The sequence below is a fragment of the Oncorhynchus kisutch genome, linkage group LG1, assembly GCF_002021735.2.
Source record: "Oncorhynchus kisutch isolate 150728-3 linkage group LG1, Okis_V2, whole genome shotgun sequence".
NCBI classification, from domain to species: Eukaryota; Metazoa; Chordata; class Actinopteri; order Salmoniformes; family Salmonidae; genus Oncorhynchus; species Oncorhynchus kisutch.
The window spans coordinates 17522904-17542154 of NC_034174.2; the positions used below are offsets into that span (position 1 = coordinate 17522904).

At 54.4% G+C, this 19251-nt stretch overlaps 1 protein-coding gene across 3 annotated transcripts in view; it reads left to right on the plus strand.

Moving 5' to 3' along the window:
* The window catches only part of ikbke (inhibitor of nuclear factor kappa B kinase subunit epsilon), a 49027-nt gene that overhangs the window by 23827 nt on the left and 5949 nt on the right, over positions 1-19251 (plus strand). For all 3 annotated transcript variants that reach the window (XM_020493201.2, XM_020493191.2, XM_031789409.1), the window contains exons 13-17: positions 12642-12699; positions 12828-12940; positions 13080-13156; positions 13239-13278; positions 13350-13451. In XM_020493201.2, coding sequence (XP_020348790.1) covers positions 12642-12699; positions 12828-12940; positions 13080-13156; positions 13239-13278; positions 13350-13451 — 390 coding nt within the window. The remainder of the gene's footprint in view (positions 1-12641; positions 12700-12827; positions 12941-13079; positions 13157-13238; positions 13279-13349; positions 13452-19251) is intronic.

Consider the following 19251-nt stretch of genomic DNA (forward strand, 5'->3'; position numbering starts at 1 on the left):
CCTCCCTCATGTCCTCCTCTCACCCTCCCTCCTGTCCTCCTCTTACCCTCTCTCCCTCTTGTCCACCTCTCACCCTCCCTCCCTCCCTCCCTCCCTCCTGTCCTCCTCTCACCCTCCCTCATGTCCTCCTCTCACCCTCCCTCCCTCCTGTCCACCTCTCACCCTCCCTCCCTCCTGTCCTCCTCTCACCCTCCCTCCCTCCTGTCCTCCTCTCACCCTCCCTCCCTCCCTCTTGTCCACCTCTCACCCTCCCTCCCTCTTGTCCACCTCTCAACCTCCCTCCCTCCTGTCCTCCTCTCACCATCCCTCATGTCCACCTCTCACCCTCCCTCATGTCCTCCTCTCACCTTCCCTCCCTCATGTCCACCTCTCACCCTCCCTCATGTCCACCTCTCACCCTCCCTCATGTCCACCTCTCACCCTCCCTCATGTCCTCCTCTCACCCTCCCTCCTGTCCTCCTCTTACCCTCCCTCCCTCTTGTCCACCTCTCACCCTCCCTCCCTCTTGTCCACCTCTCACCCTCCCTCCCTCCCTCCCTCCTGTCCTCCTCTCACCCTCCCTCATGTCCTCCTCTCACCCTCCCTCCCTCATGTCCACCTCTCACCCTCCCTCCCTCATGTCCACCTCTCACCCTCCCTCCCTCCCTCCTGTCCACCTCTCACCCTCCCTCCCTCCTGTCCACCTCTCACCCTCCCTCCCTCCTGTCCACCTCTCACCCTCCCTCCCTCCTGTCCTCCTCTCACCATCCCTCATGTCCACCTCTCACCCTCCCTCATGTCCTCCTCTCACCTTCCCTCCCTCATGTCCACCTCTCACCCTCCCTCATGTCCACCTCTCACCCTCCCTCATGTCCTCCTCTCACCCTCCCTCCTGTCCTCCTCTTACCCTCCCTCCCTCTTGTCCACCTCTCACCCTCCCTCCCTCTTGTCCACCTCTCACCCTCCCTCCCTCCCTCCCTCCTGTCCTCCTCTCACCCTCCCTCATGTCCTCCTCTCACCCTCCCCTCCCTCATGTCCACCTCTCACCCTCCCTCCCTCATGTCCACCTCTCACCCTCCCTCCCTCCCTCCTGTCCACCTCTCACCCTCCCTCCCTCCTGTCCACCTCTCACCCTCCCTCCCTCCTGTCCACCTCTCACCCTCCCTCCCTCCTGTCCACCTCTCACCCTCCCTCCCTCCTGTCCACCTCTCACCCTCCCTCCCTCTTTTCCACCTCCCTCCCTCATGTCCACCTCTCACCCTCATGTCCTCCTCTCACCCTCCCTCATGTCCACCTCTCACCCTCCCTCATGTCCTCCTCTCACCCTCCCTCCCTCCTGTCCTCCTATCACCCTCCCTCCCTCTTGTCCACCCCTCACCCTCCCTCCCTCTTGTCCACCCCTCACCCTCCCTCCCTCATGTCCACCTCGCACCCTCCCTCCCTCATGTCCACCTCTCACCCTTCCTCCCTCCTGTCCACCTCTCACCCTCCCTCCCTCCCTCCTGTCCTCCTCTCACCCTCCCTCCCTCCTGTCCTCCTCTCACCCTCCCTCCCTCCTGTCCTCCTCTCACCCTCCCTCCCTCCTGTCCTCCTCTCACCCTCCCTCCCTCCCTCTTGTCCACCTCTCACCCTCCCTCCCTCTTGTCCACCTCTCAACCTCCCTCCCTCCTGTCCTCCTCTCACCCTCCCTCATGTCCACCTCTCACCCTCCCTCATGTCCTCCTCTCACCCTCCCTCCTGTCCTCCTCTTACCCTCCCTCCCTCTTGTCCACCTCTCACCCTCCCTCCCTCTTGTCCACCTCTCACCCTCCCTCCCTCCCTCCCTCCTGTCCTCCTCTCACCCTCCCTCATGTCCTCCTCTCACCCTCCCTCCCTCATGTCCACCTCTCACCCTCCCTCCCTCCTGTCCACCTCTCACCCTCCCTCCCTCCTGTCCTCCTCTCACCCTCCCTCCCTCCTGTCCTCCTCTCACCCTCCCTCCTGTCCTCCCTCTCACCCTCCCTCATGTCCAACTCTCACCCTCCCTCATGTCCTCCTCTCACCCTCCCTCCCTCCTGTCCTCCTATCACCCTCCCTCCCTCTTGTCCACCCCTCACCCTCCCTCCCTCTTGTCCACCTCGCACCCTCCCTCCCTCATGTCCACCTCTCACCCTCCCTCCCTCCTGTCCACCTCTCACCCTCCCTCCCTCCCTCCCTCCTGTCCTCCTCTCACCCTCCCTCCCTCTTGTCCACCTCTCACCCTCCCTCCCTCCCTCTTGTCCACCTCTCACCCTCCCTCCCTCTTGTCCACCTCTCAACCTCCCTCCCTCCTGTCCTCCTCTCACCATCCCTCATGTCCACCTCTCACCCTCCCTCATGTCCTCCTCTCACCTTCCCTCCCTCATGTCCACCTCTCACCCTCCCTCATGTCCTCCTCTCACCCTCCCTCCTGTCCTCCTCTTACCCTCCCTCCCTCTTGTCCACCTCTCACCCTCCCTCCCTCTTGTCCACCTCTCACCCTCCCTCCCTCTTGTCCACCTCTCACCCTCCCTCCCTCCCTCCCTCCTGTCCTCCTCTCACCCTCCCTCATGTCCTCCTCTCACCCTCCCTCCCTCATGTCCACCTCTCACCCTCCCTCCCTCCTGTCCCTCTCTCACCCTCCCTCCTCCTGTCCTCCTCTCACCCTCCCTCCCTCCTGTCCTCCTCTCACCCTCCCTCCCTCTTGTCCACCTCTCACCCTCCCTCCCTCTTGTCCACCTCTCACCCTCCCTCCCTCTTGTCCACCTCTCACCCTCCTCCCTCTTGTCCACCTCTCACCCTCACTCCCTCTTGTCCACCTCTCACCCTCCCTCCCTCTTGTCCACCTCTCACCCTCACTCCCTCTTGTCCACCTCTCACCCTCCCTCCCTCTTGTCCACCTCTCACCCTCCCTCCCTCTTGTCCACCTCTCACCCTCCCTCCCTCCTGTCCACCTCTCACCCTCCCTCCCCTCCTGTCCTCCTCTCACCCTCCCTCCCTCCTGTCCTCCTCTCACCCTCCCTCCCTCCTGTCCTCCTCTCACCCTCCCTCCCTCCTGTCCTCCTCTCACCCTCCCTCCCTATTGTCCACCTCTCACCCTCCCTCCCTCCTGTCCTCCTCTCACCCTCCCTCCCTCCTGTCCTCCTCTCACCCTCCCTCCCTCCTGTCCTCCTCCTCACCCTCCCTCCCTCCTGTCCTCCTCTCACACTCCCTCCCTCTTGTCCACCTCTCACCCTCCCTCCCTCTTGTCCACCTCTCACCCTCCCTCCCTCTTGTCCACCTCTCACCCTCCCTCCCTCTTGTCCACCTCTCACCCTCCCTCCCTCTTGTCCACCTCTCACCCTCCCTCCCTCTTGTCCACCTCTCACCCTCCCTCCTCTTGTCCACCTCTCACCCTCCCTCCCTCTTGTCCACCTCTCACCCTCCCTCCCTCTTGTCCACCTCTCACCCTCCCTCCCTCCTGTCCACCTCTCACCCTCCCTCCCTCCTGTCCTACCTCTCACCCCTCCCTCCCTCCTGTCCTCCTCTCACCCTCCCTCCCTCCTGTCCCCTCTCACCTCCTCCCTCATGTCCACCTCCCCTCCTCCCTCCCTCCCTCCTGTCCTCCTCTCACCCTCCCTCATGTCCTCCTCTCACCCTCCCTCCCTCATGTCCACCTCTCACCCTCCCTCTCTCCCTGTCCTCCTCTCACCCTCCCTCCCTCCTGTCCTCCTCTCACCCTCCCTCCCTCTTGTCCACCTCTCACCCTCCCTCTTGTCCACCTCTCACCCTCCCTCCCTCTTGTCCACCTCTCACCCTCCCTCCCTCTTGTCCACCTCTCACCCTCCCTCTTGTCCACCTCTCACCCTCCCTCCCTCTTGTCCACCTCTCCACCCTCCCTCCTGTCCACCTCTCACCCTCCCTCCCTCTTGTCCACCTCTCACCCTCCCTCCCTCTTGTCCACCTCTCACCCTCCCTCTTGTCCACCTCTCACCCTCCCTCCTGTCCACCTCTCACCCTCCCTCCCTCCTGTCCACCTCTTCACCCTCCCTCCCTCCTGTCCACCTCTCACCCCTCCCTCCCTCATGTCCTTCTCTCTCCCTCATGTCCTCCTCTCAACCCTCCCTCCCTCCTGTCCTCCTCTCACCCTCCCTCCCTCATGTCCTCCTCTTACCCTCCCTCCCTCATGTCCTCCTCTCACCCTCCCTCCCTCATGTCCTCCTCTTACCCTCCCTCGCTCCTGTCCTCCTCTCACCCTCCCTCCCTCATGTCCTCCTCTTACCCCCCCCCCTCCCTCCTGTCCTCCACTTACCCCCCCCTCCCTCCTCTCATCCTCTCACCCTCCCTCCCACATGTCCTTCTCTCTCCCTCATGTCCTCCTCTCACCCTCCCTCCCTCATGTCCTCTCACCCTCCCTCCCTCATGTCCTCCTCTTACCCTCCTCCCTCATGTCCTCCTCTCACCCTCCCTCCCTCATGTACTCCTCTTACCCTCCCTCATGTCCTCCTCTACCCTCCCTCCCTCCTGTCCTCCTCTCACCCTCCCTCCTCTCACCCTCCCTCCCTCATGTCCTCCTCTTACCCTCCCTCCCTCCTGTCCTCCTCTCACCCTCCCTCCCTCATGTCCTCCTCTTACCCTCCCTACCTCATGTCCTCCTCTCACCCTCCCTCCCTCATGTCCTCCTCTTACCCTCCCTCCCTCATGTCCTCCTCTTACCCTCCCTCCCTCATGTCCTTCTCCCTCCCTCATGTCCTCCTCTCACCCTCCCTCCTGTCCTCCTCTCACCCTCCCTCCCTCATGTCCTCCTCTTACCCTCCCTCCCTCTTGTCCACCTCTCACCCTCCCTCCCTCCCTCCCTCCTGTCCTCCTCTCACCCTCCCTCATGTCCTCCTCTCACCCTCCCTCCCTCATGTCCACCTCTCACCCTCCCTCCCTCATGTCCACCTCTCACCCTCCCTCCCTCCTGTCCTCCTCTCATCACCCTCCCTCCCTCCTGTCCTCCTCTCACCCTCCCTCCTGTCCTCCTCTCACCCTCCCTCATGTCCAACTCTCACCCTCCCTCATGTCCTCCTCTCACCCTCCCTCCCTCTTGTCCACCCCTCACCCTCCCTCCCTCTTGTCCACCCCTCACCCTCCCTCCCTCATGTCCACCTCGCACCCTCCCTCCCTCATGTCCACCTCTCACCCTCCCTCCCTCCTGTCCACCTCTCACCCTCCCTCCCTCCCTCCTGTCCTCCTCTCACCCTCCCTCCCTCCTGTCCTCCTCTCACCCTCCCTCCCTCCCTCCCTCTTGTCCACCTCTCACCCTCCCTCCCTCTTGTCCACCTCTCAACCTCCCTCCCTCCTGTCCTCCTCTCACCATCCCTCATGTCCACCTCTCTCACCCTCCCTCATGTCCTCCTCTCACCTTCCCTCCCTCATGTCCACCTCTCACCCTCCCTCCTGTCCTCCTCTCACCCTCCCTCCTGTCCTCCTCTTACCCTCCCTCCCTCTTGTCCACCTCTCACCCTCCCTCCCTCTTGTCCACCTCTCACCCTCCCTCCCTCTTGTCCACCTCTCACCCTCCCTCCCTCCCTCCCTCCTGTCCTCCTCTCACCCTCCCTCATGTCCTCCTCTCACCCTCCCTCCCTCATGTCCACCTCTCACCCTCCCTCCCTCCGGTCCTCCTCTCAACCCTCCCTCCCTCCTGTCCTCCTCTCACCCTCCCTCCCTCCTGTCCTCCTCTCACCCTCCCTCCCTCTTGTCCACCTCTCACCCTCCCTCCCTCTTGTCCACCTCTCACCCTCCCTCCCTCTTGTCCACCTCTCACCCTCCCTCCCTCTTGTCCACCTCTCACCCTCCCTCCCTCTTGTCCACCTCTCACCCTCCCTCCCTCTTGTCCACCTCTCACCCTCCCTCCCTCTTGTCCACCTCTCACCCTCCCTCCCTCTTGTCCACCTCTCACCCTCCCTCCCTCTTGTCCACCTCTCACCCTCCCTCCCTCTTGTCCACCTCTCACCCCTCCCCTCCCTCCTGTCCACCTCTCACCCTCCCTCCCTCCTGTCCACCTCTCACCCCTCCCTCCCTCCCTCCCTCCTGTCCACCTCTCACCCCTCCCTCCCTCCCTCCTGTCCACCTCTCACCCTCCCTCCCTCATGTCCTTCTCTCACCCTCCCTCCCTCCTGTCCTCCTCTCACCCTCCCTCTCCCTCCTGTCCTCCTCTCACCCTCCCTCCCTCCTGTCCTCCTCTCACCCTCCCTCCCTCATGTCCCCCTCTTGTCCACCTCTCACACCCTCCCTCCCTCTTGTCCACCTCTCACCCTCCCTCCCTCCCTCCTGTCCTCCTCTCACACCTCCCTCATGTCCTCCTCTCACACCCTCCCTCCCTCATGTCCACCTCTCACACCCTCCCTCTCTCCTGTCCTCCTCTCACTCACCAACATCCCTCCCTCCCTCTTTACCTCTCACCCTCCCTCCCTCTTGTCCACCTCTCACCCTCCCTCCCTCTTGTCCACCTCTCACCCTCCCTCCCTCTTGTCCACCTCTCACCCTCCCTCCCTCTTGTCCACCTCTCACCCCCCTCCCTCTTGTCCACCTCTCACCCTCCCTCCCTCTTGTCCACCTCTCACCCTCCCCTCCCTCTTGTCCACCTCTCAATCACCCTCCCTCCCCTCTTGTCCACCTCTCACCCTCCCTCCCTCCCTCCCTCCTGTCCTCCTCTCACACCTCCCTCATAGTCCTCCTCTACACCTCACCCTCCCTCCCTCATGTCCACCTCTCATCACCCTCCCTCCCTCCTGTCCTCCTCTCACCCTCCCTCCCTCCTGTCCTCCTCTCACCCTCCCTCCCTCCTTTCCCTCTCCCTCTCCTTTCACCTCTCACCCTCCTCCTCTTGTCCACCTCTCACCCTCCCTCCCTCTTGTCCACCTCTCAACCCTCCCTCCCTCTTGTCCACCTCTCACCCTCCCTCCTCTTGTCCACCTCTCACCCTCACTACCCTCTTCGTCCACCTCGACCCTCACTCCCTCTTGTCCACCCTCTCACCCTCCTCCCTCTTGTCCCACCTCTCACCCTCACTCCCTCTTGTCCACCTCTCACCCCTCCTCCCTCTTGTCCACCTCTCACCCTCCCTCCCTCGTGTCCACCTCTCACCCTCCCTCCCTCCTGTCCACCTCTCACCCTCCCCGTCCCTCCTGTCCTCCTCTCAACACCCTCCCTCCCTCCTGTCCTCCTCTCACCCTCCCTCCCTCCTGTCCTCCTCTCACCCTCCCTCCCTCCTGTCCTCCTCTCACCCTCCCTCACCTATTGTCCACCTCTCACACCCTCCCTCCCTCCTGTCCTCCTCTCACCCTCCCTCCCTCCTGTCCTCCTCCTCAACCCTCCCTCCCTCCTGTCCTCCTCTCACCCCTCCCTCCCTCTGTCCCTCCTCTCACACTCCCTCCCTCTTGTCCACCTCTCACCCCCCTCCCTCCCTCTTGTCCACCCTCCACCTCCCTCCATCTTGTCACCCTCCCTCCCTCTTGTCCACCTCTCACCCTCCCTCCCGCTTGTCCACCTCTCACCCTCCTCCCTCTTGTCCACCTCTCACCCTCCCTCCCTCTTGTCCACCTCTCACCCTCCCTCCCTCTTGTCCACCTCTCACCCTCCCTCCCTCTTGTCCACCCTCCTCACCCCTCCCTCCCTCTTGTCCACCTCCTTCACCCTCCCTCCCTCCTGTCCACCTCTCACCCCTCCCTCCCTCCTGTCCTCCTCTCACCCTCCCTCCCTCCGGTCCTCCTCTCACCCTCCCTCCCTCATGTCCACCTCTCACCCTCCCTCCTCCCTCCCTCCTGTCCTCCTCTCACCCTCCCGCATGTCCTCCTCTCAACCCTCCCTCCCTCATGTCCACCTCTCACCCTCCCTCTCTCCTGTCCTCCTCTCAACTCACCCTCCCTCCCTCTGTCCTGCCCGTCTCACCCTCCTCCTCTTGTCCCTCTCACTCCCTCCTCTTTCCAACCTCTCACCCTAGTGTCCCCCCCCTCTTGTCCACCTCTCACCCTCCCTCCTCCCTCTTGTCACCTCTCACCCTCCCTCCCTCTGTCCACCTCTCACTCACCCTCCCTCTTGTCCACCTCATCACCCTACCCTCCCTCTTGTCCACACTCTCAACCTCCCATCCTGGCCACCTCTATCTCACCCTCCCCTCCCTCTTGTCCACCTCTCACCCCCTCCCTCCCTCTTGTCCACCTCTCACCCTCCTCTTGTCACGCTCTCACCCTCCCTCCTTCCACACTCTCAACCCTCCCTCCTCCGGTCCACCTCTCAACCCTCCCTCCCTCCTGTCCACCTCTCACCCTCCCTCCCTCAGGTCCTTCTCTCTCCTCATGTCCTCCTCTCACCCTCCCATCCCTCATGTCCTCCTCTCAACCCTCACCTCCCGCATGTCCTCCCTTACCCCCTCCCGCCCTCATGTCCTCCTCTCACCCGCCCTCCCTCAATGTCCTCCTCTTACCCTCCTCCCCCCCTGTCGCTCCTGTCCTCCTCTCACCCTCCTCCCTCATGTCCTCCTCTTACCCCCCCCTCCCTCCTGTCCTCCACTTACCCCCCCTCCCTCCTCCCTCCTCTCATCCTCCTCCCTCACCTTCCCTCCTCCACATGTCCTTCTCTCTCCCTCATGTCCTCCTCATCACCCTCCCTCCCTCATGTCCTCGCACCCTACCCCCTCCTCCTCATGTCCTCCTCTTACCCTCCCGCCCTCATGTCCTCCTCTCACCCTCCCTCCCTCATGTACTCCTCTTACCCTCACCTCATGTCCATCCTCTTACCCTCCTCCCTCCTGTCCTCCTCTCACCCTCCCTCCTCTCACCCTCCTCCCTCATGTCCTCCTCTTAAACCCTCCCTCCCTCCTGTCCTCCTCTCACCCTCCCTCCCTCATGTCCTCCTCTTACCCTCCCTACCTCATGTCCTCCTCTCACACCCTCCCTCCCTCATGTCCGCCTCTTAACCCCTCCTCCCTCATGTCCTCCTCTTACCACTCCTCCCTCCTCATGTCCTTCCTCCCTCCCTCATGTCCCCTCTCACCCTCCCTCCTGTCTCCTCTCACCCTCCCTCCCTCATGTCCTCCTCTTACCCTCCCTCCCTCTTGTCCACCTCTCACCCTCCCCTCCCTCCCTCCCTCCTGTCCTCCTCTCACCCTCCCTCATTGTCCTCCTCTCACCCTCCCTCCCTCAGTCCACCTCTCACCCTCCCTCCCTCATGTCCACCTCTCACCCTCCCTCCCTCCTGTCCTCCTCTCACCCTCCCTCCCTCCTGTCCTCCTCTCACCCTCCCTCCTGTCCTCCTCTCACACCCTCCCTCATGTCCAACTCTCACCCTCCCTCATGTCCTCCTCTCAACCCTCCCCTCCCTCTTGTCCACCCCTCACCCTCCCTCCCTCTTGTCCACCCCTCACCCTCCCTCCCTCATGTCCACCTCGCACCCCTCCCTCCCTCATGTCCACCTCTCACCCTCCCCTCCCTCCCTGTCCACCTCTCACCCTCCCTCCCTCCCTCCTGTCCTCCTCTCACCCTCCCTCCCTCCTGTCCTCCTCTCACACCCTCCCTCCCCTCCCTCACTCTTGTCCACCTCTCACCCTCCCTCCCTCTTGTCCCACCTCTCAACCCTCCCTCCCTCCTGTCCTCCTCTCACCATCCCTCATGGTCCAACCTCTCACCCTCCCTCATGTCCTCCTCTCACCTTCCCTCCCTCATGTCCACCTCTCACCCTCCCCTCATGTCCTCCTCTCACCCTCCCTCCTGTCCTCCTCTTACCCTCCCTCCCTCTTGTCCACCTCTCACCCTCCCTCCCTCTTGTCCACCTCTCACCCTCCCTCCTCTTGTCCACCTCTCAACCACCTCCTCCCTCCCTCCTGCCTCCTCTCCCTCCCTCATGTCCTCCTCTCACCCTCCTCCTCATGTCCATCCTCTCAACCCTCCCCTCCCTCATGTCCTCCTCTCACCCTCCCTCCCTCCTGTCCTCCTCTCACACCCTCCCTCCCTCCTGTCCTCCTCTCTCACCTCTCCCTCCCTCCTTGTCCTCCTCTCACCCTCCTCCCTCTTGTCACCTCTCACACCCTCCCTCCCCCTCTTGTCCCCTCTCACCCTCCCTCCCTCTTGTCCACCTCTCACCCTCCCTCCCTCTTGTCCACCTCTACCCGCCCTCCCTCTTGTCCACCTCTCACCCTCACCCTCCCTCCCCTCTTGTCCACCTCTCACCCTCCCTCCCTCTTGTCCACCTCTCACCCTCCCTCCCTCTTGTCCACCTCTCACCCTCCCTCCCTCTTGTCCACCTCTCACCCTCCCTCCTCCTGTCCACCTCTCACCCTCCCTCCCTCCTGTCCACCTCTCACCCTCCTCCCTCCCTCCCTCCTGTCCACGCTCTCACCTCCCTCCCTCCCTCCTGTCCACCTCTCACCCTCCCTCCCTCATGTCCTTCTCTCACCCTCCCTCACCCTCCTGTCCTCCTCTCACCCTCCCTCCCTCCTGTCCTCCTCTCACCCTCCCTCCCTCCTGTCCTCCTCTCACACCTCCCTCCCTCATGTCCCCCTCTTGTCCACCTCTCACCCTCCCTCCTCTTGTCCCCCTCTCCTCCTCCTCACCCTCCCTCTGTCCTCTCCTCACCCTCCTCCCTCATGTCCACCTCTCACCCTCCCTCTCTCCTGTCCTCCTCTCACCCTCCTCCCTCTTGTCCACCTCTCACCCTCCCTCCCTCTTGTCCACCTCTCACCCTCCCTCCCTCTTGTCCACCTCTCACCCTCCCTCCCTCTTGTCCACCTCTCACCCTCCCTCCCTCTTGTCCACCTCTCACCCTCCTCCCTCTTGTCCACCTCTCACCCGCCCTCTTGTCCACCCTCACCCTCCCTCCCTCTGTCCACCTCTCACCCTCCCTCCCTCTTGTCCACCTCTCACCCTCCCTCCCTCTGTCCACCTCGCACCCTCCCTCCCTCTTGTCCACCTCTCACCCTCCCTCCCTCTTGTCCACCTCTCACCCTCCCTCCCTCTTGTCCACCTCTCACCCTCCCTCCCTCTTGTCCACCTCTTCACCCTCCCTCCCTCTGTCCACCTCTCACCCTCCCTCCCTCTTGTCCACCTCTCACCCTCCCTCCCTCTTGTCCACCTCTCACCCTCCCCTCCTGTCCACCTCTCACCCTCCCTCCCTCCTGTCCACCTCTCACCCTCCCTCCCCCTCCCTCATGTCCTTCTCTCTCCCTCATGTCCTCCTCTCACCCTCCCTCCCTCCTGTCCTCCTCTCACCCTCCCTCCCTCATGTCCTCCTCTTACCCTCCCTCCCTCATGTCCTCCTCTCACCCTCCCTCCCTCATGTCCTCCTCTTACCCTCCCCTCGCTCCTGTCCTCCTCACCCTCCCTCCCTCATGTCCTCCTCTTACCCCCCCTCCCTCATGTCCTCCTCTTACCCCCCCCTCCCTCCTCTCCTCCTCTCACCCCCCCCCCCTCTCCTCTCATCCTCTCACCCTCCCTCCCACATGTCCTTCTCTCCCTCATGTCCTCCTCTCACCCTCCCTCCCTCATCTCACCTCTCACCCTCCCTCCCTCATGTCCTCCTCTCACCCTCCCTCCCTCATGTCCTCCTCTTACCCTCCCTCCCTCATGTCCTCCTCTCACCCTCCCTCCCTCATGTACTCCTCTTACCCTCCCCTCATGTCCTCCTCTTACCCTCCCTCCCTCCTGTCCTCCTCTTCACCCTCCCTCCCTATGTCCTCCTCTTACCCTCCCTCCCTCCTGTCCTCCTCTACCCTCCCTCCCTCCTGTCCTCCTCTTACCCTCCCTCCTCATGTCCTCCTCTCACCTCCCTCCCTCATGTCCTCCTCTTACCCTCCCTCGCTACCTGTCCTCCTCTCACCCTCCCTCCCTCATGTCCTCCTCTTACCCCCCCCTCCCTCCTGTCCTCCTCTTACCCCCCCTCCTCCTCTCATCCTCTCACCCTCCCTCCCACAGTGTCCTTCTCTCTCCCTCATGTCCTCCTCTCACCCTCCCTCCCTCATGTCCTCCTCTCACCCTCCTCCCTCATGTCCTCCTCTCACCCTCCCTCCCTCATGTCCTCCTCTTACACCTCCCCTCCCTCATGTCCTCCTCTCACCTCCCTCCCCTCAGTACTCCTCTTACACCCTCCCTCATGTCCTCCTCTTACCCTCCCTCCCTCCTGTCCTCCTCTCACCCTCCCTCCCTCCTGTCCTCCTCTTACCCTCCCTCCCTCCCTGTCCTCCTCTTACCCTCCCTCCCTCCTGTCCTCCTCTTACCCTCCCTCCCTCATGTCCTCCTCTTACCCTCCCTCCCTCATGTCCTTCTCCCTCCCTCATGTCCTCCTCTCACCCTCCCTCCTGTCCTCCTCTCACCCTCCCTCCCTCATGTCCTCCCTCTTACCCTCCCTCCCTCCTGTCCTCCTCTCACCCCTCCCTCCCTCATGTCCTCCTCTCACCCTCCCTCCCTCATGTCCTCCTCTTACCCTCCCTCCCTCCTGTCCTCCTCTCACCCTCCCTCCCTTATGTCCTCCTCTCACCCTCCCCCTGTCCTCCTCATCCTCACCTCTCACCCTCCCCCCTGTCCTCCTCATCCTCACCTCTCACCGTCCCCCCTGTCCTCCTCATCCTCACCTCTCACCCTCCCCCCTGTCCTCCTCATATTCACCTCTCACCCTCCCTCCTGTCCTCCTCTCATCCTCTCGTCTTGCAGAAGACAGTTCCCCCTGCAAGCCCCAGACTCCACTGACGACAGCAAGAAGCTGCGACTGGTGAGAGACATGCTGTTGAAACTGACTGGGGAAGGGTGTTGGGTGGGAGGGAGGATCCTTGACACTGGCTGTGGCTGTCTCTCTTGAGGTTTGGGCTGGTGTTGTTTGTCCTTGTTCACTCCATGTAGATCAGGGAGAACCTGCCAGTGTACGCCGGAGCGATCCGGGAATTCCAGACCCGTCTAGAACACATGCATGTAGAACTGGCCAAACACTCTGAGAATCTGGCTGAGGACAACAGGTGAGACTTTCTTCATCATGTTTATGCCTGTTCCATCTTTATTCACATCTCTACAAGGGCTCGGGGCCAAGGGGTTGCAGTGTGCAGAGTTGGGGTTAAAATGGCATCTGGTGTGAACTCTGACCCCTCACCTCTACAGCATCCAGAAGATGGAGTTCCTCCTGGAGAAGATCATGGCCATCCACCAACAGTACCGCAAGGACCGACTGACTGGAAGTGTGTGTGTGTGTGTGTGTGTTTAACGTGTGCCTCCTGTGTTTTGAGTGTTTAATAAATGTGTCCCTTGTGATTGTTCTAGAGCTTGCCTACAATGATGAGCAGATACACAAGTTTGAGAAGTGAGTATGTCAGCATTGTTTCTGAGATAAATGTGGTGTGTGTGTATCATATCCCTCTCTGTCTCGGCTAGGATCCACCTGTCGTCCCATATAAAGCGTGTGAAGGTTCTGTTTAGAGAAGAATGTCTACAGAAGTATCGAGACCTGCTGGACACCGCATCGACCTGGAGCAGGTTAGACACACACACATACACACACCTTTTAGTGATATCAAATCGCTCCTCACGCTGTTGTGTTGTCAGTGTTCTTTATTTGTGTGTTGTCAGTGTTCTTTATTTGTGTGTTGATAGTGTTCTTTATTTGTGTGTTGTCAGTGTTCTTTATTTGTGTGTTGTCACTGTTCTTTATATGTGTGTTGTCACTGTTCTTTATTTGTGTGTTGATAGTGTTCTTTATTTGTGTGTTGTCACTGTTCTTTATATGTGTGTTGTCACTGTTCTTTATTTGTGTGTTGATAGTGTTCTTTATTTGTGTGTTGTCACTGTTCTTTATTTGTGTGTTGTCAGTGTTCCTTATTTGTGTGTTGATAGTGTTCTTTATTTGTGTGTTGTCAGTGTTCTTTATTTGTGTGTTGTCAGTGTTCTTTATTTGTGTGTTGTCAGTGTTCTTTATTTGTGTGTTGTCAGTGTTCTTATTTGTGTTGTCAGTGTTCTTTATTTTTGTGTTGTCAGTGTTCTTTATTTGTGTGTTGTCAGTGTTCTCTATTTGTGTGTTGTTAGTGTTCTTTATTTGTGTGTTGTCAGTGTTCTTTATTTGTGTGTTTGTCAGTGTTCTTTATTTGTGTGTTGTCACTGTTCTTTATTTGTGTGTTGTCACTGTTCTTTATTTGTGTGTTGTCAGTGTTCTTTATTTGTGTGTTGTCAGTGTTCTTTATTTGTGTGTTGTCAGTGTTCTTTATTTGTGTTGTCAGTGTTCTTTATTTTTGTGTTGTCAGTGTTCTTTATTTGTGTGTTGTCAGTGTTCTTTATTTGTGTGTTGATAGTGTTCTTTATTTGTGTGTTGTCATTGTTCTTTATTTGTGTGTTGTCAGTGTTCTCTATTTTGTGTGTTGTCAGTGTTCTTTATTTGTGTGTTGTCAGTGTTCTTTATTTGTGTGTTGTCAGTGTTCTTTATTTGTGTGTTGTCAGTGTTCTTTATTTGTGTGTTGTCACTGTTCTTTATTTGTGTGTTGTCAGTGTTCTTTATTTGTGTGTTGTCAGTGTTCTTTATTTGTGTGTTGTCAGTGTTCTTTATTTGTGTGTTGTAAGTGTTCTTTATTTGTGTTGTCAGTGTTCTTTATTTTTGTGTTGTCAGTGTTCTTTATTTGTGTGTTGTCAGTGTTCTTTATTTGTGTGTTGATAGTGTTCTTTATTTGTGTGTTGTCATTGTTCTTTATTTGTGTGTTGTCAGTGTTCTCTATTTGTGTGGTGTCAGTGTTCTCTATTTGTGTGTTGTCAGTGTTCTTTATTTGTGTGTTGTCAGTGTTCTTTATTTGTGTGTTGTCAGTGTTCTTTATTTGTGTGTTGATAGTGTTCTTTATTTGTGTGTTGTCATTGTTCTTTATTTGTGTGTTGTCAGTGTTCTCTATTTGTGTGGTGTCAGTGTTCTCTATTTGTGTGTTGTCAGTGTTCTTTATTTGTGTGTTGTCAGTGTTCTTTATTTGTGTGTTGTCAGTGTTCTTTGTGTGTTGTCAGTGTTCTTCATGTGAGTGTTGTCAGTGTTCTTCATGTGAGTGTTGTCAGTGTTCTTCATGTGAGTGTTGTCAGTGTTCTTCATGTGAGTGTTGTCAGTGTTCTTCATGTGAGTGTTGTCAGTGTTCTTCATGTGAGTGTTGTCAGTGTTCTTCATGTGAGTGTTGTCAGTGTTCTTCATGTGTGTGTTGTCAGTGCTCTTTATATGTGTGTTGTCGGTGCTCTTTATATGTGTGTTGTCAGTGTTCTTTGTGTGTGTTGTCAGTATTCTTCATGTGAGTGTTGTTAGTGTTCTTCATGTGAGTGTTGTCAGTGTTCTTCATGTGAGTGTTGTCAGTGTTCTTCATGTGTGTGTTGTCAGTGCTCTTTATATGTGTGTTGTCAGTGCTCTTTATATGTGTGTTGTCAGTGCTCTTATATGTGTGTTGTCAGTGTTCTTTGTGTGTGTTGTCAGTGTTCTTTGTGTGTGTTGTCAGTGTTCTTTATTTGTGTGTTGTCAGTGTTCTTTATTTGTGCGTTGTCATCGTTCTTCATGTGTGTGTTGTCAGTGTTCATGTGTGTGTTGTCAATGTTCTCTGTTTGTGTGTTGTCAGTGTTCTTTATGTGTGTGTTAGTGTTCTTCATGTGAGTGTTGTCAGTGTTCTTTATGTGTGTGTTGTCAGTATTCTTCATGTGAGTGTTGTCAGTGTTCTTTATTTGTGTGTTGTCAGTGTTCTTTATTTGTGTGTTGTCAGTGTTCTTATTTGTGTTGTCACTGTTCTCTATTTGTGTGTTGTTAGTGTTCCTTATTTGTGTGTTGTCAGTGTTCATGTGTGTGTTGTCAGTGTTCTTTATTTGTGTGTTGTTAGTGTTCTTTATTTGTGTGTTGTCAGTGTTCTTCATGTGTGTGTTGTCAGTGTTCATGTGTGTGTTGTCAGTGTCCTTTATTTGTGTTGTCACTTCTTTATTTGTGTGTTGTCAGTGTTCTTTATTTGTGTTGTCACTGTTCTCTATTTGTGTGTTGTCAGTGTCCTTTATTTGTGTTGTCACTTCTTTATTTGTGTGTTGTCAGTGTTCTTTATTTGTGTTGTCACTTCTTTATTTGTGTGTTGTCAGTGTTCTTTATTTGTGTTGTCAGTGTTCTTTATTTGTGTGTTGTCAGTGTTCTTTATTTGTGTGTTGTCACTGTTCTTTATATGTGTGTTGTCACTGTTCTTTATTTGTGTGTTGATAGTGTTCTTTATTTGTGTGTTGTCACTGTTCTTTATTTGTGTGTTGATAGTGTTCTTTATTTGTGTGTTGTCAGTGTTCCTTATTTGTGTGTTGATAGTGTTCTTTATTTGTGTGTTGTCAGTGTTCTTTATTTGTGTGTTGTCAGTGTTCTTTATTTGTGTGTTGTCAGTGTTCATGTGTGTGTTGTCAGTGTTCTTTGTTTGTGTGTTGTCAGTGTTCTTTATTTGTGTGTTGTCAGTGTTCCTTATTTGTGTGTTCTCTCTTTGTGTGTTGTCAGTGTTCTTTATTTGTGTGTTGTCACTGTTCTTTATTTGTGTGTTGTCAGTGTTCTTTATTTGTGTGTTGTCAGTGTTCTCTATTTGTGTGTTGTCAGTGTTCTTTATTTGTGTGTTGTCAGTGTTCTTTGTGTGTTGTCAGTGTTCTTTATGTGTGTGTTGTTAGTGTTCTTTATGTGTGTGTTAGTGTTCTTCATGTGTGTGTTGTCAGTGCTCTTTATATGTGTGTTGTCAGTGTTCTTTATGTGTGTGTTGTCAGTATTCTTCATGTGAGTGTTGTCAGTGTTCTTTATTTGTGTGTTGTTAGTGTTCTTTATTTGTGTGTTGTCGGTGTTCTCTATTTGTGTGTTGTCAGTGTTCTTTATTTGTGTGTTGTCAGTGTTCTTTATATGTGTGTTGTCAGTGTTCTTTATTTGTGTGTTGTCAGTGCTCTTTATATGTGTGTTGTCAGTGTTCTTTGTGTGTGTGTTGTCAGTATTCTTCATGTGAGTGTTGTCAGTGTTCTTTATATGTGTGTTGTCAGTGCTCTTTATATGTGTGTTGTCAGTGTTCTTTGTGTGTGTGTTAGTGTTCTTCATGTGAGTGTCAGTGTTCTTTATTTGTGTGTTGTTAGTGTTCTTCATTTGAGTGTTGTCAGTGTTCTTTATTTGTGTGTTGTCAGTGTTCTTTATTTGTGTGTTGTCAGTGTTCTTTATTTGTGTGTTGTCAGTGTTCTTTATTTGTGTGTTGTCACTGTTCTTTATTTGTGTGTTGTCACTGTTCTTTATTTGTGTGTTGTCACTGTTCTTTATTTGTGTGTTGTCACTGTTCTTTATTTGTGTGTTGTCAGTGTTCTTTATTTGTGTGTTGTCAGTGTTCTTTATTTGTGTGTTGTCAGTGTTCTTTATTTGTGTGTTGTCAGTGTTCTTTATTTGTGTGTTGATAGTGTTCTTTATTTGTGTGTTGTCATTGTTCTTTATTTGTGTGTTGTCAGTGTTCTCTATTTGTGTGTTGTCAGTGTTCTTTATTTGTGTGTTGTCAGTGTTCTTTATTTGTGTGTTGTCAGTGTTCTTTGTGTGTGTTGTCAGTGTTCTTTGTGTGTGTTGTCAGTGTTCTTCATGTGAGTGTTGTCAGTGTTCTTCATGTGAGTGTTGTCAGTGTTCTTCATGTGAGTGTTGTCAGTGTTCTTCATGTGTGTGTTGTCAGTGCTCTTTATATGTGTGTTGTCAGTGCTCTTTATATGTGTGTTGTCAGTGTTCTTTGTGTGTGTTGTCAGTATTCTTCATGTGAGTGTTGTTAGTGTTCTTCATGTGAGTGTTGTCAGTGTTCTTCATGTGAGTGTTGTCAGTGTTCTTCATGTGTGTGTTGTCAGTGCTCTTTATATGTGTGTTGTCAGTGCTCTTTATATGTGTGTTGTCAGTGTTCTTTGTGTGTGTTGTCAGTGTTCTTTATTTGTGTGTTGTCAGTGATCTTTATTTGTGCGTTGTCATCGTTCTTCATGTGTGTGTTGTCAGTGTTCATGTGTGTGTTGTCAATGTTCTCTGTTTGTGTGTTGTCAGTGTTCTTTATGTGTGTGTTAGTGTTCTTCATGTGAGTGTTGTCAGTGTTCTTTATGTGTGTGTTGTCAGTATTCTTCATGTGAGTGTTGTCAGTGTTCTTTATTTGTGTGTTGTCAGTGTTCTTTATTTGTGTGTTGTCAGTGTTCTTTATTTGTGTTGTCACTGTTCTCTATTTGTGTGTTGTTAGTGTTCCTTATTTGTGTGTTGTCAGTGTTCATGTGTGTGTTGTCAGTGTTCTTTATTTGTGTGTTGTTAGTGTTCTTTATTTGTGTGTTGTCAGTGTTCTTCATGTGTGTGTTGTCAGTGTTCATGTGAGTGTTGTCAGTGTTCTTTATTTGTGTGTTGTCAGTGTTCTTTATTTGTGTGTTGTCAGTGTTCTTTATTTGTGTGTTGTCAGTGTTCTTTATTTGTGTGTTGTCAGTGTTCTTTATTTGTGTGTTGTCAGTGTTCTTTATTTGTGTGTTGTCAGTGTTCTTTATTTGTGTGTTGTCAGTGTTCTTATTTGTGTTGTCAGTGTTCTTATTGTGTGTTGTCAGTGTTCTTTATTTGTGTGTTGTCAGTGTTCTTTATTTGTGTGTTGTCAGTGTTCTTTATTTGTGTGTTGTCAGTGTTCTTTATTTGTGTGTTGTCAGTGTTCTTTATTTGTGTGTTGTCAGTGTTCTTTATTTGTGTGTTGTCAGTGTTCTTTATTTGTGCGTTGTCATCGTTCTTCATGTGTGTGTTGTCAGTGTTCATGTGTGTGTTGTCAATGTTCTCTGTTTGTGTGTTGTCAGTGTTCTTTATGTGTGTGTTAGTGTTCTTCATGTGAGTGTTGTCAGTGTTCTTTATGTGTGTGTTGTCAGTATTCTTCATGTGAGTGTTGTCAGTGTTCTTTATTTGTGTGTTGTCAGTGTTCTTTATTTGTGTGTTGTCAGTGTTCTTTATTTGTGTTGTCACTGTTCTCTATTTGTGTGTTGTTAGTGTTCCTTATTTGTGTGTTGTCAGTGTTCATGTGTGTGTTGTCAGTGTTCTTTATTTGTGTGTTGTTAGTGTTCTTTATTTGTGTGTTGTCAGTGTTCTTCATGTGTGTGTTGTCAGTGTTCATGTGTGTGTTGTCAGTGTCCTTTATTTGTGTTGTCACTTCTTTATTTGTGTGTTGTCAGTGTTCTTTATTTGTGTTGTCACTGTTCTCTATTTGTGTGTTGTCAGTGTCCTTTATTTGTGTTGTCACTTCTTTATTTGTGTGTTGTCAGTGTTCTTTATTTGTGTTGTCACTTCTTTATTTGTGTGTTGTCAGTG